Here is a 19,289-nt window from a genome sequence, read left to right as displayed (position 1 = left end):
TTCCCTGTGGCCACAAGGAGACCTGGGCTGCCCTGGGGGGCACCTTTGGGATCTCAGGTGCACATCCCATACCTCAGCCCCGGGCTGGGCTCCCTCCCCCCAGATCCTACCTGGATAACTTCAACACCTCTTTCCTGTTCATAACTAAACAACTTAACCAGCATGTTTCACTGAGTCCAGGCCACCCCACAGAGCACAGGGTTTGCATTCTGGATGGAAATTGTGATGACAGAACAGCACAAATGTCCCATGGATCCTCTGCCACAATATTTTACCTCCAGGATTGTACAGATCCCCATAAGCCATAATCACTTGCCAAGGCATGTTGTAACAACCTACAGGGAACCAAGAAGTGGGCTGGTTTTTATTGCCTGTACTCCAGTGAACCAAAGGCAGGAAAAGATGAGCCTCCAGTAAAGTCATCAAAATGCACAAGTTTTGTACTTTGTCTCAATTAAATTCTAAATAAATCAGGCTTGGTTGTAATTAATTCTGTTGGTTACAAACAGGCACTGTTGTCATTGCTTTGGGATAAAATAGAGCTGCCTGGTAGTATTTAAGTTAAATTTACTGAGATAATTCTGGTTATTACCCAGGGATTACAGCCCAGGGCCTCCTCAGAGTCTGATTCTGCCCCAGCCTGGGCTGGGCTGAGTGAAGGCACCAGGGCAGTGAGGAGCTGTCACAGCCTGAGACTGAAGAGTGAATCATCCTAAAACACCCCAAATTGTCAGGAACCAGGAGCACATTCAGCTGCTGACAGAAACACTGGGAAATGCTGAAGGGGGCCAAGCAGCTGGGAACAATTGCACACTGCTTTGCTCCCCTAACACTGCATTGAAAACAAGAATATGCCACTCCTCAATGTACAGATGAATGAATTTCTGTTTCCTGGCTTTCATAGTTTACTCTGCTGAGCAGCCCTAGGTCAGTGGGAGGTTCTGGGAGTGAGGGCAATGAGAGTTTCCACAGTGGCACCACCCTCACCCCTTGGCTGATCCTTTCTACAAGTCCAGAGTGAAAAAGCTCAAATAAAAAAATATAACAGCTTGGACAATCTCAGTAGTCATAAATTGGAGAGAACTTTTTTTTTAGTGTAGGAGAATGAAAACCAAGGGAAGAGGATAACCCTTTTTCTCTTCCTATGAAGAAGGAGTGAAAAGTTAGAATTTTTAGGTTGTAGTTAGAACTGTTCCATAAACCCACAGAGAAGAGGGGGAGAAGAAGTGATATTCTGTGGCTCAGAAAGTTTGATTTGCTAATATCATCACTTATTGCACATACCAGGTAGCTGGTTTTAGAAGAATCTATATAATTAAAATGAGTATGTAAAAAATTACATGTCCTGAAAAGGTGTAAATTCAAGAAAAAGTCCAACTACTTTCACTATTTCTCTCTGTTAAATGTTCCTTTAAAAATGAAGTCTATGAAATCCTGACACATTAACAGAAAGAATAATAAATAAAATATTCTTCCTGTCTTCCTTGCATCTTTTCATTATTAATTCTTGCCCTTGTACACCATCTCAGCTTTGTGTTAGAAATGTTTCAGTGCAGAAATATTTTTTTTTATTTTTGAGATTGCATCTACATTTGAGATTATCTGGTTAAAAGGAAAAACTAGCACTAAGTGGAAGTCAAATTTCACTTAAATCAAGTTATCTTTAGGTCTATTAGAGATTCCTTTGAACCATTTATTTCATACATAGGATTTATTCAGTGCAGTTTACATTAAATTTCTGATCAAAAGCTTTGTATTATTTTTTTTTTTTTTACATCACTGAGATAATCAGATTCCAGAATTCACAGTGAAATTCTTTGCAATTCACAATTAGATTTAAAAATTGATTCTGTACTTGTTATGTGGACTTCTCTGACCAGTCTTTTTTACTGAACACCTGAAAAATCAATGCATTTCCCATTTGGTTTCCTAAGGTACATTATTTCCCCTATTTTCTATGATTATGCAGGTAATACATTCATTTAAGAGAATAAAGGCTGCTGTAATAGGGGTGGCTGAAATGATGCCTTGATTTTCCTCCACACAAAAGGAGCCCCAAAGCATCTCCTGGTGAAATGTGACCCTGAGCAGATCCTGCTCCATGAGCTCATCTCTGCTGTGTATCAGCTCCAGCAGCTCTGCCTCTGCTGCTGGATTTGTCACACTTGCTGGGATTTGTTAAGCAAAATCATTCATGGGATAAACTCTGAGTACTCTCTGATTTGATAATTTGACATGACTGTTGATCTTGTTTCATGCATTGTCTTCTTAGATTTGTCAGGCTGGAAAAACAGGAAAAAAGCCTGAGACAGCTTAAGAATTGACAAGTGAACCAATCTGTGCCCTCTTTGCATGTGCATCTGCTTCATGCACTTAATGGGATTTTTTTTATTTTAAATTTTTTCAACTTTCCTCTGTCAAACAAATGCACAATTATCTCTGTACTCAAAAGTCTGGTTTGGTGTGGGTGGTTTTTTGTTTGTTTTTTTTTTTTTGTTTGTTTTCCCCAGTGGGTAAGAGACAAAAGAAATTCACTGCTTTGTAGCAAATAAATTACCTTTCTGGTACCAGCATTTTACTGTACAAATATAGTCATGTGTCACAGAGAATAAAAGCACACAATAACTGATAGGCTATTTGATCCAGAACCAATAATAAATCCTAAAGAAATCACCAAAACACTCACAAAAACTCACTCAGCTGGAACTGCTCTTTACTCACTTGCTCAAACTTTTGCTCCAGCTTTCACCAAATGATTGGCCCAAAGGAAAGCTCTGGAGAAAGAAAGCTTTGTTTACAAGCAAGAGAACTGGGCATGGCATAGACTATGGGTGGGGTTTGGGGGTTTAGAGGTGAATTTTTTAAAGAAATGGAAGGATTTACTTGTGAAATTGTGTAATTCTCTTTCTACATAGTTTTTAAAAACTCAGCTCAGATAGGCCAAATAATGCTGTTAAATGTCTGGCTAATTCATTATGATGAAATTTCTTACTATATTATTTCTTATTTCTAACCCTAAATCTTGAGATTTGGCAGAGTTAACTCAGTGTCTCCAGCATAAGGTCACAACAGGGACTGTGACACTGCCTTCAGCTCAGAGGTGCAGGGCTGAAATCACTAAATCTGCTCTATGAAATGCAGCTGAGCTGCTTGGCTCCCAGAAGAACCCTATCAATTCACACTGGTACTATTTGCAGCAGAGTTTGATGAAGTTAATTTTGTATTTTAAGCTGGTGCAGAAAGCCAGGGCAGACCCTGCCTCCTGCACAAGGGATGAACTCCCCCAGCCCTGATTTGGGTGTGCTGGATAATCACAGTTGGGCACTGCAAACTCCATCAGCCACTGGGGCTGGGGCTGAGTGAGGGGGAAGTGGAACTTCACAAGCCATGGGCAAATCATCCAGAAACTGCAGAAAGGAGGAGGCTTGCCCAGGAAAGGAGGTTTGGAATGTTCCAGCTCAGTGCTAGGAATTCCTGGTGCAATATTTCACCCTGACAGGGCACATCAGCTCCACTAGCACCCTGTGCACTCCCATGAACATCATGGTTTCACCCAGTCCTTGGGGCCTGCAGCTAATTCTGATCAGAAAATTGTTTTACTTGTGCTGCACTTAAGGAGCTCTTATGTGAGAACAATAAATTAGAGGGCTGGCGTGGCCTCAGGCACAGATTTGAAACAAGTTTATGGGAACATAAAAGGAAGAAAGGAAAACCTGCTCTTTATGATTATTTACAACACCATTGGGAAGCTCCATTCCAGGGATTTCTGTCTGAGAAGTACCTTTCATGTTCTGCAGAATTATCTCCTGGCTTTTCAGCAGGGAAGGGGCTGAGAGTAAGAGCTCGGTAACAACTTACTCAGCTCTGTTTGATAAAGAGCTGGTGAATTAGGCCAGACAGATCTGACAATCTCCTGCTCACTTGTCCTGCTTAAGGGGGAAAATGTCTAATAGCAGAAACTTTTAGTTGCCAAGAGCTGTACTTGGGTGCCAGTTTATATAAAGTGAAGACTCAGTGCATTGAAACTGGAAAAGATTTGCTAACCCTGGCTCCCCATCTGATTTGGCCAAGACCTGTCAGAGACACCAACATGTCTGAAGTTTAAGGGAGAAAACGGAATTAACTTTAGTAATAAATAGGATGATTTAGGGAAAGTCTTGAGTAACTCACTTGGTTGTACTCCATATGTAAAAGTAGATAGGAGACACCATAAAATTTGCTTAATTCAGAACACTTCAATTTTCAAACAGTTCTTTTTTAAGAGAAATATTGTGCTATAATCTTTCAGGTCTTGGAAAATACAGGAGTGATCCCTATAAAAATTAATCATCATTCTGTTTCAGTAGCAACAATTTGTTACATTTCTTGAATGAACGCCAAAGATTTATGGGAGTTATTAAAATTGCAAAGTTAGCCCAGTTATTCAAATCAAAAGTGATCAAATTATTCAGCCTAAAATAGAAACTTTTAAAAATTTAATATTTGGAGTCCATGATGAGATTGCAAATGCATTGCCCTGCATTTCAATGGCATGTAAGTTTTAAATAACATAGATATTGTAAAACAGCCAATATTAAATTCAATGCTAATTAAAGCCATAAACAGGTTATGTGTGGTGTGGTGTGGTAGGAGATGAAGCACTTCTGGGAAATAAGGCCTTTAACAAGCTTGGAGTAGCAAGCTAGAGATGAGCTCATCAAGTTCATTATTAATTTATTTCTAAGAGCACAGCTCTGCTGGTGCAAGACCTGACAAAACAGCACGAGCATGAATTCTGCAAACCCGAGTAACACAGCAGGCAAAACTCAGCCACAGCTGAGTGCCTGGGTCTGCTACAGAATAATCCAGCCCCACCCACTGGGGTCCAGCTCTTCCTTCAGCAGTGTGGGGTTAAAGGCACAGCAAAATATTCCAGAGTGGAAAAAAATTAATAAACAGTGAATCTGGGGTGAGAAACTCCAAAAAGGGCTGTTAAAACAAAAGTGGTTGAAGAAAGGATAGAATTCCCCTCATAGTGAATGAGTCTGTGCCGGACTCCTTCACTTTTCAGCGTGAGGGATCTCCCCTTCCATCAGCAGGGAGAATCCAGTTAAATTCTGTGCTGCAAACAGGAGTGAGAGATACCACGTAAAATATGTGCTCTGTGTCCTCACATTGTGGGGCTAGCAATTTGCTGGGAAGAGAGAGATTTGTGGAATCAGTACTTTAAACACATTTTTTCATCTATGAATCTTGCTTCCTCATTTCAAATTTCACCCAGGATCTCTGGGAGAGGGAATTCCAGGAAGCCTGTAAGAGCTGCAGGGGTGCCCAGGGATGTTAGAGGTAGCAGAGTTATCCATCATTGGGGTGGGGAGTGAATCCCAATTGCTCTGCAGGGACAGAATTGCTGGAGGGAAAATACTGCACAAAATACTTCAAGTAGAAGTTCCTTTGCCTTCTTCCCAAGAAATCAGGGAAAAGGTTCTTGTAAATTCCAAAGTAAATGATGGGAAGGATGGTGTGGTATGAAGGACATGCTGGCACCTTCCCAGCTGCTCCTGTGCTCCAAGGCCTCATTGCAGCTCCCTGGGCTCCCCATGGAAAAATCAATGGATGTTTAAAAGCAGCTCATCAAATGTGTGTCAAGACTTCCTGGTTTTCCTTGAGAACATTTTATGTATAATTTATAGATACGATCAATGGCACTTCAACAAATGAGAGCTACCCCAGCAGCTGAAATCAAGAGAGACCAGGCAGAGGTAAACCAGCAAAACATCCTCACTTCAACAAACCTGAACCACCCCACAGAACTGAGCAATGGAACATTAACAACCTTGAAAAAATATTTTTCAGCAAACGTATACCCTGAAAGTATCCCACTGCTGATAACTGAGGCTCACCCCCCTCAGGGCAGGATGAAATGGCTCCATGGTTTCACCCCAGCCAGGCTCACAGCCCAACGTACCTGAGGAGCCATGTAAGCCACAGAATATAAATGTTCAGTTCAACAATGGTTCTCAGGCCTTAATATTCCAAAGGAAAAACCCCATCCATATCTGGCTTTCCAAGCTGGCAAACAGGAAGAACAACTGTAAGTAAGAACATCTCAAAGTTTCAGTTCTCTCTGCCAGGAAAGATTTAAGAGTTCCCAGGATGGTGACCTTGTCCCAGGTGTCCTTGTGCTTTCCACCTCAGCTGGGAATAAACAAATTTCTGAGGTAACAGGAGGAGGGAGGACATCTGACCCCGCCTTTTGGGATCTAAGGCCCTGTCCCACCTTCACCCAACCTCTGCCTTCACCAGTGAATCACAAAGGAGAAGCACAGAGTAATTTGGGCTAGAAGAGCTCCCAGGAGGTGCCTGTTCCCACAGCCACCCTCAGCAGGGCCAGCTTTAATGTTGGATCAGGTTGTCCAGTGCCTTGTCCAGTCAGAAGTTTGGAATGTCCCCCCAGCACATCCAAGGACATTTAAAACTCACTACAACACCAAAATGGAACTTTTCTTACCTCTGCTCTGTGTTGGGACAGTGATGTGATGAACAGAATTAGTTACTGCTGATTTTCTGTGTTGTTGGGGGTTGTTCTTGGCATTAGAAGGGGAACATACATATATTTATATATATATATATATATATATATGTACACAGACACCCCCCACCACCTGGGTGTACTCTGTACGAGCTTTGGGGTGGGTGCACTGTTTAATATACAGCAACACTGATACCCCTTAGACTTCCAGCCTTTACCTACAAAACTTCACAAGGGTGATGAACCTTAAGCCCATCAACAAAAGAAAAATTTCTAATTAACATAGATGAGATCAACACAAGTAACTTTCCTCTGCAGAGCTCTGCAAGACGTGTCGGGGCAGGAAATGCCAGCAAAGTGAGCCACAGAATGTAATGTATTTACTGAAATTAATGGAAAACTAATTCCTGAGAACACCATGAGCCAGCATCCCATCAGGCTCCAGGAGGATATTGCTGTGTCAGATGAAATATTGAAGCCCCAGGATAAAGAACATCCCACAACAAAGGGGACACACAACTCACCTGTTCATCTCTTCAAGGCAGTCGGTTGCGAAGTAGAAGCTCTTTATTTTGGGGTGACATGCTTTGAAGGCACTATAAAAAGAGCAAAAAGAATAAAAAACACCTTTTCTTTCAAACATCTTGTCTACAGATACACCAGACTGTCCTGCTCTATGATTCTTCGGGTTTTCTAGGCATTTGTTATCTTCAGTCTGAATTTTGCTGCCTAAATTTATGGATGGATTCCCCCCATCTGATTTCATCTACATTTGTGAGCCTCATGCTTTGCAAAACTTTCAAAAGCACTTGAATGACTTAAAAATATAAATCCTTTTGATAACCACTGATGTTCTATGTCTAAAAAATCCTTGGGTGAATTTGAAAGTCTTTTTGAGTATCTTCAAGTACATCTTAGTTGTATTGCAAAGATCAACTAAAGGAATAAATGTTTGATCCCCCGCCACCTCTCCTCATGTATTTGATGACAGTTTTATGTTCTACAAAAAGAAATGCAGAGGGCTGCCAAGTTGAGCTAGAAATCACTGAAATAATAGATAATAATCAGATGGCATGGGTGATTATAGTTCACATAAATGCTTTAATGTGGTCTAATCCCTGAGATCTCCCTCAGCTGAGCAGTTGAAAACTGCTAAGAACAATAATCACAGCTTTTACAAATTTTTTGTGGGGGTATAACGAAAAGGAGTTTTGCTATCAAGGAAAGCAGAAGGTCCCAGAATTAAAGACTATTAATTTGATTAGCTGGCAAATGTTAAAAAAATGCCACACCATCATTCATAACATTTATGTTAAAATACTGACATTTATATGGTAATTACCAGATGTAAGAATTAGATTAGGAATCATTACACGTGGAATTATGAAGAACCTGTGATGCAATGGTTCCACTATTAATAGCTTAAATGCAAATGAGTGTTTTAATAATTACTATGACTTATTGCAGTTTTCAAAGACAAGATGAAAGCTGAAGAAGCTTCACCTGGGCACAGTGATTTTTTTAATATATATATAATTAATACAAATGCATCCAGCAACAGCTTTCCTAACAAAATCCCTACAGCAGAGCTTTATTTCTGTGCAGTTTCTTTTTTCATGAGATTAGGGATATAAAGGGTAAGGCTATCTTTGCACAGAGATAAATCATTAAATATTAAATTCCATAAAAGGAGGCTGTAGAGGTATTGCAGTGTTGTTTTGGCATCTGGGCAGTGATAATTTCCACTGCAGAGCCTCACTGCCCTGGCTGCTGGTACTTAGTAAATAAAAGCAGTGAGTGGCTGTGAAATCCCTCTCAGGGATCCCTGGTGCCCACTAGATGGCACAGGCTTGTTAATTATCTCTCTTTTGATCATTACATAAATGCAGTTTTAAGTATGCTCTGATCAAATTTATGCTTTCTTTTAACTAATTGGTATGATATGGTTTTAGTGTAAGAATTCTTATCATTCTTAGTCTTCTGCTTCTGATGTGGAACTTTCTAATCCCCCTATGCCAGCTGAGTACCAGCAACTCCATCTGGTTCTATGGAAACAGCTGTGGGGAAGAAAGTTTTGTGTGAATTAGAGCAGTACATGGCACATCTTTAATTACAGAGATGAGCAAATACTGTACTTCCAACAGAAATTCCTAACACTACTACATTTTTGGTGCTGAAAATAGAAAATCATGACTAAACAAACTCTCCTGATTTGTTCTACTGTTGGTCTGAACTCTCTGCATCTTCTGCACCTTCTCCTGCTCCACTTGCCCAGCCATCTCCAGTGGGATTGGCTCAGATTGGAGAGGATTAGGTGCTGGATCTGAAGATCCTAATCCTCTTGGCTAACCCTGAGACAATATCACATGATGGAGTTTCTGCTTGTAAATAGGATTATTTTCCTAGACAGGAAATTTAAATACATCCAGGCATTTAAATGCCAGTGTTGGGGTTTCAAGTCAATGGTAATGGGTGGAAGTTAGCGTGATAAACAGAGTTTAATTTGGCTCCACTCTGCTCCTGTAAGGTGACAAAATCTATCATTAGTGGATCGTTTTCTAGTGGAAGGTGTCCCTGGCCACGGCAGGGGTGGAATGGGATGATCTTTAAGGTCCCTTCCAACCCAAACAAGGCTGTGATCCTGTGATTATTAGAATATTTTTCATTCTCCCAGAACCCTGCCTCAGTTAAGGCACAGGAAGGTGAAATCAGGAGTATGCAACAGGTCAGGCACTGTCTGCAGGCTCCTGGCTCAGCTGTCACAGAACCTGTGAACGTGTCATAAAATGCAGAAAGAGCAGGAATTTGGTCAGGGTAAGTCAGGTAAATGCTGCAGGTCTGGCTGCTTTTGCAAAGGAGTTCCCACATGCCAGGCCCCTGCAAACAGCTCTAATTGGTTACTGTGTGAATGTTCCTTGGGATCTTCCTGTCTGATATTGAGATCCTTTCCTGAGATAGTGAACATTAAAGCTGCAATAATATATTGCACTGTTACACATCTGCAGGCTGCAGAAAAGAGATCTTTACTGCTATGGAATGGAGATCTCAGTTCTGTGCAAACTTGTGATTTAAATGTACTGCAGTTCTGTGTCAGGACTGCAAAACACAACAATAAATCCATCTCCCAGCAGTGTCACTAGGATTAGTATTAGGGAAGTGTTTAGATGCATTTCTAGCATTAGGAACTGCAGTCTCCAGGGGAACAATTTGAGATGTATAAATATGAATAATTTAGAGGAATTATATCTATATATTTACATTTGGCTTGGTTTGGAGGGCCCCAGTCTTGCTACAATAATCAAGGTGTGAGGTAGTGAGTGCCAGCTTAAAGAATAATCCCTCCATCCATTGGCTGCACTCCAGTTAACACAGCCCAGAAGTTTCTTCCCTGTGGGGCCCACTGGTGGCTCAAGGGGGCTTTGCTGTCTGCAAAGACTGTCAAGTTCTTTTCAGAAGTAATAAAATTATGAAACTGTAGCAACATTTAAGCTGTACCTTCATGTCTGCCTGTACTACAATGACATTTGTAAAGAGCTCTGACTGCACACTTTCAATAGGAAGTGCCAACACTGTGGCATATCCTTGATAAATTTAAGACCCAAATTTGCATTAACTAGGCAATGAAAATTTTCACTAGGTGGAAATTGCTGAAGGTTCAAGCAAGGCACCAGTTGATAAGGATTAATTATACCAGTGGCTCAATTAATCTTTGTACTTGGGGATCAGCATCATCATGGGGCATTATAATTATCAGTATCTTTGAAAACAACATGATATTCATGTCATGCCACAGCACACAAACTCAAATAACTATAATTTCTCCTACTCTATGATCACTTTTAATCAGGAAGATGCAGGTGTTGCCTAAAAGCAGTGGAAAGTTTTTCAGTGGCAATGCAGAAGGGCTCCTTTCACAGGGACAAGGTCATTGCACGTCCAGCCATAGCCTGGAGAGCTGAAGCAGCCTGAGATAATGCCAGGGCTCCTGAAATAATCAGGGTACCTTCATTAAATGCATTACTGAGGCAAAGCATCAAACCATACTGAATGATGCATTCAATTATCCATATTCTTGTGAAAGCTTTCTTAAGGCTATTCCATCACTGTGAGCCATGGACATCAGGAGCAGCCAGGCTGGGGAGCAGAGCTCCCCCTCCAACAGAACAGTGGGAAAGAGAAATCCATTAATTATCCCAGAAAGTCTTCAAATCCTTTAGTTTCAAAAGGGCTTGAACGTTTCACATCAATAGCTCTGAAAATAGCAGAGATCTGAGGGGAAATCCAAACTGAGGTCCAGAATGTTCTTAGTTCTGCACTGGGGAGAGCTGAAGGAAAACTGACACACTGCTTTTGGCTTTTCACTGGAATCAGGCAATGGAATGATGCTCACTCCTGGCCTTGCAGGACAACCCAGAAGAGGACAGGTGAGTGTTTTCCAGGTGTGCTCACAGGGGCTGTGGGTTGGAGCTGGCTGGACACAGCCAGGGCCCCACTCCCACCTGCTGAATATTCTGAATTTCACTGCACTCACTTCCAGGTAAAACAGTGGCTAAGGTAAGGTGCAGTTCTTGTGATGGGGGAAATCTATAAATGGTAGTCCATGAAGGAAGAAATAAAACAGAAATTCAGCTCAGGAAAAAAGGGAATATACTATGAACATCTTCATTTTACTTTTACCTCTGGACCTGCCTCTTTTTGAAAGGATTCAAAGCCTGGAGGTTCTCAGCTTTCAGCGTGGGCAAAGTCTCAGTTAATGGGACTTTTCCCTGTGCATATACCCTACAGAAATCCTTCCCTAAGCTGAGTTCTGAGGGATTGTGTTCTCATGCTTTGAGGAAAGCTCTGGAAGCTATTTCTAGCTGTGCACAATGACCTTCTGTTTGATCTTGGTTAATTCACTGAAATGTGTTAAGTGCTTTATATTCTAACAAAAGGGTATTATTTTCCCTGTATTTTTGTTCAATATCATTATTAATATCTACTCATTGCTCTGAGGTATTTATAGTGCTCAGCTCATGTTTAATTTCTACAGTGATACCCTCAGCTGAAAGGAGAAAGAGAAGTGTAAATTGCACTGTCTTGTACTTCTCTGCCACAGTAATAATATCCCCAGACAAGAACAGGCAACTGAAGAGGTTTGATTTTCTGATGAGCAGTCTCTATTGTAATTCATACCTTCAATATTTCTATTGTATTGTGCTCATAGTTGTGGGACTTGTTTCCTCAGACCAAAACTGAATTCAAACATTGGGAAAGCAGAGGAAAAACCCAGGATGCTTAGTTAAAAGTAGGAAAGCATGCAGAAGACAAATGCAAATAATTCAGGAGATACCAGCAGAGTGCTACTCTCAAAGCATTGGAATTGTTCTGTTAAACCTGTTGACTGCAATCCCAGCCCTGTTTGGAAGCCGTTTCCAATGGATGTCTGTTATTAAATATTCCTTAATTGTGCAAAGCTTGTAACATGCTTTTAGTGGAGTGGAATGTAGCAGTAGCAATATGCACATAAGCAATAATGCAGAGTTCACTCTGCATATGGAACCTTAATATTTTAGCAGCTGAGAGCAACACAATATTGGGTATGAAAACTTCCCCCATAAAAGAGAAAATTAAGATTATATTCACCATTCCCTGCTATGATATTTGTTATGCTATTTCCTATGGGAAAATACTGCCTTACTGAACCTGAGAAAGTTTTATCTCTTTACTAAAGTATTCATTGCTTTTTGATTTACTTATTTAGCTGAAGCTGTAACTGGACTATCTGGCAAGCTGGCTAAAGAGTTATTCTATTCATTTTAATCCAGTAAATGGAATTTACATTACATTGCATCTTTATTATAATAAAGAGAAATACTAAAGCTTAAGTGGATCTATGAAGTTATATTTCCAGTTTTCAAGGTTTTTTCTCTGTAACTTCCTTCTCTGGACTTTGCAAGTGTTCAGTACAATGTATAGCAAACTTCCAAGGGCAATCCTTTATGAAGATAATTGACACATTACTTACTGTTTTCTTCTGCATTCAATTGCTCTGTCTATCCTGAATTCAGGTAAACTAATGAATCCTTCTGCTTTTTCATCCTATTGAATGAGGGGAAAATAAAGTTGTTGGAAAAGAATATAGAATTAAAGAGAAATGAGCAGCAGCTGTTTGGGTTTTATACAAAGAACAACTACCCAGTCAAAGGAGGTACTGAATGTATTTTGCACAAACTGTTTTTCCTACGGAATGGATTCAATTCCATGTAAATAACCTCTGTGAGGTAACTAAACGGGTAATTTCTCAAAGGAGGCACAGCCATCCCAAACTCCCTTTTGCTGAAGATCCCAGAAAACCTTTCAGCCCCAAACACAGCCCCTAAACAGAGGAGTGCTCTCAGATTCTTCACCATAAATCAGCATTTTACAGCTGTTTGCTGGATGTCCCTCTTGAAAGTCACAGTTGTCACACCACGGCCCCCGAGGAGCTTCCTTGGTGAGGTCACCTCTGATTAAATGGGGAAGAAATAACCAGGAAATGCATCCTGTCACTTTCTGCTTCTTTTGAAGCAATTCAGGAGGAAAAGCAGAGAGACATACCAACACCAGGCACGTTTTGAAAGGTGCCAGGGGCACAGTGAGTTATGGCTGGGTTTGAGGCACAGCCTGAGAGCCAGGGGGACACAGCCAGTGCTCCCCACCTGGCACAGGAAATGTCAAACCCCACAAAACCCCTTGATCACCCACAGCCTGGACGGCCTCTTGGGCTACAAAACCCACAAAAACTGAGGGCAGTGATGCTGCTGAACACCTCCTCTGGAAGGAAATGGGAGAGCTGGAGTAAAAGATCAGTAACCAAAGCAGGCTGCAGAGTTCAGCTCAAGCACTGGGGCTGCTGCACACAAATGGAAGAGCAGCACTGAACCACTTTGGGCTTCTCCCCTCTGTTATTTCCCTGCATTGATGCAGATTAAACCAGCACAGGCCCATTGGTTTTCAGGAAAATTTCACCAAGAACAGCATTTTACACATGAGAAACTGCAAACTCCAGACTAATTCAGCAAAAAGCAAGAGGAACATTGATATAAAAATAACTTCTAGATAAAGAGATTTACAAATTCAGATTTTCACATCTGCTTCACAGAATGCCTAATTAACACAAATGGTTGCACTTTACACATCCCCACTCACAACTGCAACTGGGGAGAGCTGCGTGTGCACACTGTGTTAGTCCAAATAAATCAGTGGAAAAGGATTAACTACAGACATATACTCATTTCTTAAAGACTGCCATGAACATTTGCTATTTTATTAACCTTGAACATGGACTTGGAGACTTTAATAAAGAATTTCAGTTGAAATATTTCCAACCAGAGTGTCCCAGACCTGGCAATTAAAGTGGCAGCTCATCCAAGCACGCAGTAAAAACAGACTTTAAAAGAATTACAAAGCTTAAGGTTTCATTTTGACTTTTTCCAAGCATGGCCTGTACTTACATTCTGGTTTGTGTACCAGTACAAGGAGGAATCCTTCAGGATGAACCAGTACTTTTTCCATTTCTGGGTGAAATAACCTTTGGCATCCTTTTTCTTCCAGAGCCAGCCCTCGCAGTCGCCGTGGCCCAGGTCCTTGCAGGAGATGCGCCTCCTGCTCACGCTGGACAGGGAACTCCCTGGGACACAACCACGGGGAGGGGAAAGGTTCCACTTTTCAATGCAATGGAAAATGGTCATTTTTCAATGAACATTTCGTGTTCAAACCTTTCCCTCCCAGCCAAACCCTCTCCAGACTCAGAATGAGCGATTTCCAAATGTGATTTTGGTTTCCCCATGACCACCATGAAAAGTGCCTGGTTTGTGCAATGCTTTATTTCATCTCTGGAGAGTTTGTTCCTCTAAGGGCTGCATATTTTTTCTGATTAAGATGGACAGCTCCATTCCAAAGTAAAAATGTATTTATTTAGCCTCAGTCTGGAACTCAGAGTGTGACACAATCTGTACACAGATGCAAACAGGACTTTTCTCATTTATCTTCCCTTTAGCAGCAGAAACTTTGTCAAATTATGGGAAGTTTTAAACCCTGCTTTTATAAACAATAAAAAAGAAAGATTGTTCACTTCTATAACACATGTGCACATGCTTACATGTTTTTTATCCTGAAGTGAGCAACAATATTTGAACTTTACAGCATCCTGTTAAAGGCACAGCACCAGGAATAAGGTTGTTTTTCTTTTTCTTGGTGTTACTTCAATGAATCCTAATTGAAAGGCTTAGATTGCCTTGTAAATATGAATAAACCCAGGTATTTAATAAATATGCTATAATTTATTTTCCTGGAAAAAAAACTGTGGGAAATTTCCTTAATAGATCAGACTTTTTTTCTGTGAAAAATCAAGTTTATGATGCTACAAGAATTTGTCTTACAGCTGTGAAACAGGGAAGGAATTTAGAGAATATCAAACACCATCCTTTGTCCTGCCGTGTTCCACAGGCAAATTCTCATCAATTTGCTCCTAGATGCTCCTTGCCTTCTTCCTAAGGAAGAGGAAATTTTTCCACCCACCAATGCAGTATTATACCCATTAAACATTTCTTTTGGCATTTTAATTTGGTATTTTCCTTTATTGCTTACTGTCAAATTTAGAAATATTTGAATCAAGTTGAACTTTTGTTACAGATCACTCGTTCTCAGAGAAGGAGCCTCAATTTCTACTTTGAGAATGTTAACTGAAAGGAACATTCAAAGGAGTTACCTTTTGACCATTTTCTGCTTTTTACCCTGAGGGAAGCGTAATGGAATGACTGTAGGGAAAGAAATAAATAAATGATGAAACACCAGTGCAAGTGACAGCAGTAACATGTAAGAGCTTTCATTCACTCCCCTCTCCAGGGTTATCACAGCATCAGTGATCACAGGATCTCCCTCCTCTCATTTTTCTCTTACTACTTTCCTCAACATCATAAAGAAAACAACACTCTGCTAAACCTGCAAATTAAAATTGCTTTAAGAAATATTAATTACAATTGCAATGAAAGCATCAAGGATTCTTTGCAGTGGTTTGAAAACTAAAGATACAAACTCCCACGAAGGAGCTGATAAACTGGCTGGTATTTGAAGTTTGTTGCATCAAGGAAAGAATTATAAAAATATGCATTCAAAAGAAATATTCACCACAAACATTATATACAAAATCCTGTGCTTAGTGACGTGTCAAAGTCACACTTCCCACCACAGAAACAAGTTTTTTGGGTTGGTGGTTGACAGAATAAGTCCCAGGAGAAAAAAAAAAAAAAATTCTTTCATTTGGTGGCAGCATTAGAAAATTGCTATAGATTCTGGGGGGGGGGGGGGGGGGGGGGGAACCCCTAAAATCAGGGATAGTATTCCAAAACTGGTAAGGATTTGCCTCCAATGGACAAATGCATAAAAACTCTAGAAATTAATCAGGTGAAAACAAGACTCCAGCTCTAGAGAGACGAAGGTTTATTTTAAATGAAAGCAGCAGAGGCAGGAGTGGGTTTGGATGTGCACAGCCCTGTCTGTAACCCTGATTTAGCACTTCACAAGGGGAAGGGATCAGCAGCTCTCTGTGCTCTCCTGACCTCAGCCTGCTCTCCCAGCCAGCCCCAGGACGGGAATGTCCCACAAAATGTGATCATTCTGCCAGGGAAGCTCAGTGAGGGAGGGTGCAGCATCCCCTAACTCAGCACATCTCCCTTGTTCCACTTCATCTCTGCAAATGTGGCTCTTGGTTCAGGAGAAGGCAAAGGTGAATGCTCCTGTGCTGGAGGAAATGTGGCAAAATCCAGAAAATTAAACAGGCAGGCTCAGAGAGAAGGTATCAAATGTGCACAGCACTCTGGGGGGTTTGTGGGTGTGCTGCAAAGCCCAGCAGCAATATTGATCTGCCCTGGTGTGTCAGCTGGAGTTCTGTGGTGGCTGGGGCTGGAACAATCTGCTCAGTGCTCCTCTGTCCAGAGAAATGCATTAGGGCAAAGCAGGTGAGGTTTCCAGGTTCCTGGAAAAGACATCACCAGATTTCCCCCCAACTTAGGCTGGAGAAAAGTAGGGATGGGATAAAACCCTATAATGAAATGTGGGTAACTTTAAAGAGCTGCAAGACAAATGAAAAGTCTGGAGGAGATACTCCCCAGAAACTGGCATGCATCATTTAATATGAAACTTTTAAAAACAATGAAAGAAACAGCACAACAAATCAAGGGAGAGCTGAAAATATCTCTCTGAAATAAAAAATATCTTTCTTCCAAAACACTTAGCTAATTATTCTTCCTGGATGGACAACACCATTCCAAAGTAAAAATGTATTTATTTAACCTCAGTCAGGAACTCAGTGTGCCACAATCTGCACACAGATGCAAACACTACTTTTTTCCATATATCTTCCCTTTAGCAGCAGAAGCTTTGTCAAATTATGGGAATTTTTAAACCCAGTTTTTATAAACAATAGAAAAGAAAAATCATTCACTTCCATAAGTGTGCATATGCTTACGTGATGAAAGAAACAGCACAACAAATCAAGGGAGAGCTGAAAATATCTCTCTGAAATAAAAAATATCTTTCTTCTAAAACGCCTAGCTAATTATTCTTCCTGTTTTGTTTATGCACACATAGAATGTATTTAAACCAAGGAAACCAGGGACAGTGAAAGGTTTGCAATACCTTGGGAATCAGTAGTTAATTAGCACTGCTAATGTAAAAGTTCAAGCTCCACATTCTGAGAGATAAAAGAACCACTGTAATATAATTAACTTGGTGGCAAACACTGTAAGGAAACAGAACTCACAACTCCAAGTGACTCAGAGTTGCTATGGGAGACAGACAGATGATGGAGAACTCGCTGGGGCTGTCAGGGTTTCAATTCTTATCTCAAAACCACGAGGCCACAGGCAGAGAGGGCCCACCCTGCCACCCCCACCCAAAGCCAGCACAGGGAAAAATGAAATTTAAAAAGTGCTAGAATTGAATGGATGCTCCTGAAGGTAAATTAAGGAGTTCTCAGTGCAGTCAGGGGGTAGGAGGAGTGCTGGCACAGAAACACTAAATGAAAAGCAAAACTGGTTGCTTGTAGCTCCACTGGCTTTAACCTCAGGAGTTTTTAGGGAAAAGTGTTTAGAACTGAGCCACCACAGCCACAGAAAGGTTTGGGCTGGGAGGGACCTCAAAGCTCATCCCATCCCCTCTGCCATGGCAGGGACACCTTCCACTATCCCAGGGTGCTCCAAGCCCTGTCCAACCCAATCAGTGTAAAAAGTGCCAAATCAGAATGAAGAACTGACATTCTACAAATGAAGGTTGTGTTGTTTTTCCTTTGTATGAAATAATAATAAAACAATTTTTTTACAACTATTTTCCATTGCAAATGGAGCACCTCAAAGCTGGTACCACAAAAATATTTGAAAAACTTAATCCTCCAGCTCCCTATCATAGTATTGGTACTATTTAAATATTTTAAGAGTTTTAAAACTTTTCTTTACCTTCAGGGTAAGCCTCCCTCCAGAGGTGCCTTCCAGCCCAATGTGGTGGGTGGTTCTCCTCCCCAGACCATCACATACTTGGAACACACACCAGGGTTCCTAAACTCAACTGAATTCCTAAGTTCCTAGCCCTAACTAAAAGCATTGCAGGGGCACTGATCTGCTGTGGTTGCAGCAGCCAGTTTCCTCCACATGGAAATTATTCCTAGATTTTTGTTTTCAACTCTTTCACAACATAGGCAAATATCAAGGGTTGGGACACCTAAGGTATCTTTTAAAAATATGGCCATGAATTGAACAGCTGAGGAGTTTTTTGCTTATTTCAAGCACATTTATAAATCATTACCTTCCTCATGGATGTGTTTCCTGGATGGTCAATGGCAGAACTTGCATATCTAGGACAAACAGAAGAAAGATGTCAAATAACCACAGGAAAAAACCCAAACTGATTACATAGTGCTTACAGACACTCTGTGAATCTCTAAATATAACCACAGCATCCTGCAGCACAAAGTTCTGTAAGAATTTCCTACAGGATGCCACAGATACCAAGAACTGACACCTTAAAAATGCAAGAATTCCATCTCTGATATCTGTGAGTTCTGTAAGGACTGGAGAACAAAGCAGGGCAGCAGCACCAGGGGCCTTTCCTCACCCAGTGCAAAGAGAATTGGCCATGATGGAAATAAGACACTGAATCAGGGTCAGATTTGTCCTTTTGATCCATTTTTTAGAGCTTGGACTAATACACACATGTAGCATTTTGGATTTATCTACCTGGTCACAGGAATGCATTTTTAATCCCCTCATCTGGATCCATGATTTACATTTAGGTCACTAGAACTTCCATCTCTCATATGATATATTCCTGTGACAACAGGGAAATTCTCACTGCAGATTAATTATTGAGTATTTTGTGGGGAGGTTTGAAATCCCTGGCTCAGGTCTCTGCTCTGGGCTGTTGATGCTTCGAGCAACTCAGGTGCACCTGTAAATCTCTGCAGTACAGGTGCATCTGAACATGCAATATTGACAGCAAAATGTCAAGCCTGAAAGTCATTTTTCAAATGTTTATCTCTTCTTATCTCTCCAGCATTAACCACAACTAAAAAAAGTCATTTCCAAAGCACACTGCTGTGACTGTGATTAAAATAATCTTTAAGGATTCTGTACAAAGACAAAATGTGTTATGAGAAAGAACTTGAGCAGCGTTTTCACACAAAAAATAAGCAAACACTCAGCAAAACGTTCATCCAAGCTGTGCCCCGTGTGAGTGATGCAGTTTTTCTGCCTCTGTCCCCTTG

The 19,289-nt window shown here is 40.9% G+C and overlaps 1 protein-coding gene across 1 annotated transcript in view; it reads right to left on the bottom strand.

The window, feature by feature from the left end:
- Nucleotides 1-19,289, bottom strand: part of LOC132333775 (connector enhancer of kinase suppressor of ras 2-like) — a 170,389-nt gene that overhangs the window by 14,118 nt on the left and 136,982 nt on the right. The window contains exons 16-19 of the mRNA XM_059859201.1: nucleotides 15,243-15,291; nucleotides 13,987-14,162; nucleotides 12,519-12,592; nucleotides 7,036-7,107 (exon numbers count right to left, since the gene is read on the bottom strand). Coding sequence (XP_059715184.1) covers nucleotides 7,036-7,107; nucleotides 12,519-12,592; nucleotides 13,987-14,162; nucleotides 15,243-15,291 — 371 coding nt within the window. The remainder of the gene's footprint in view (nucleotides 1-7,035; nucleotides 7,108-12,518; nucleotides 12,593-13,986; nucleotides 14,163-15,242; nucleotides 15,292-19,289) is intronic.

Source organism: Haemorhous mexicanus, chromosome 14 (genome assembly GCF_027477595.1).
Source record: "Haemorhous mexicanus isolate bHaeMex1 chromosome 14, bHaeMex1.pri, whole genome shotgun sequence".
In the NCBI taxonomy this organism is placed as follows: Eukaryota; Metazoa; Chordata; class Aves; order Passeriformes; family Fringillidae; genus Haemorhous; species Haemorhous mexicanus.
Note: the sequence above shows the minus strand (reverse complement) of the source record. Positions and strands in the feature narration are given on the sequence as shown.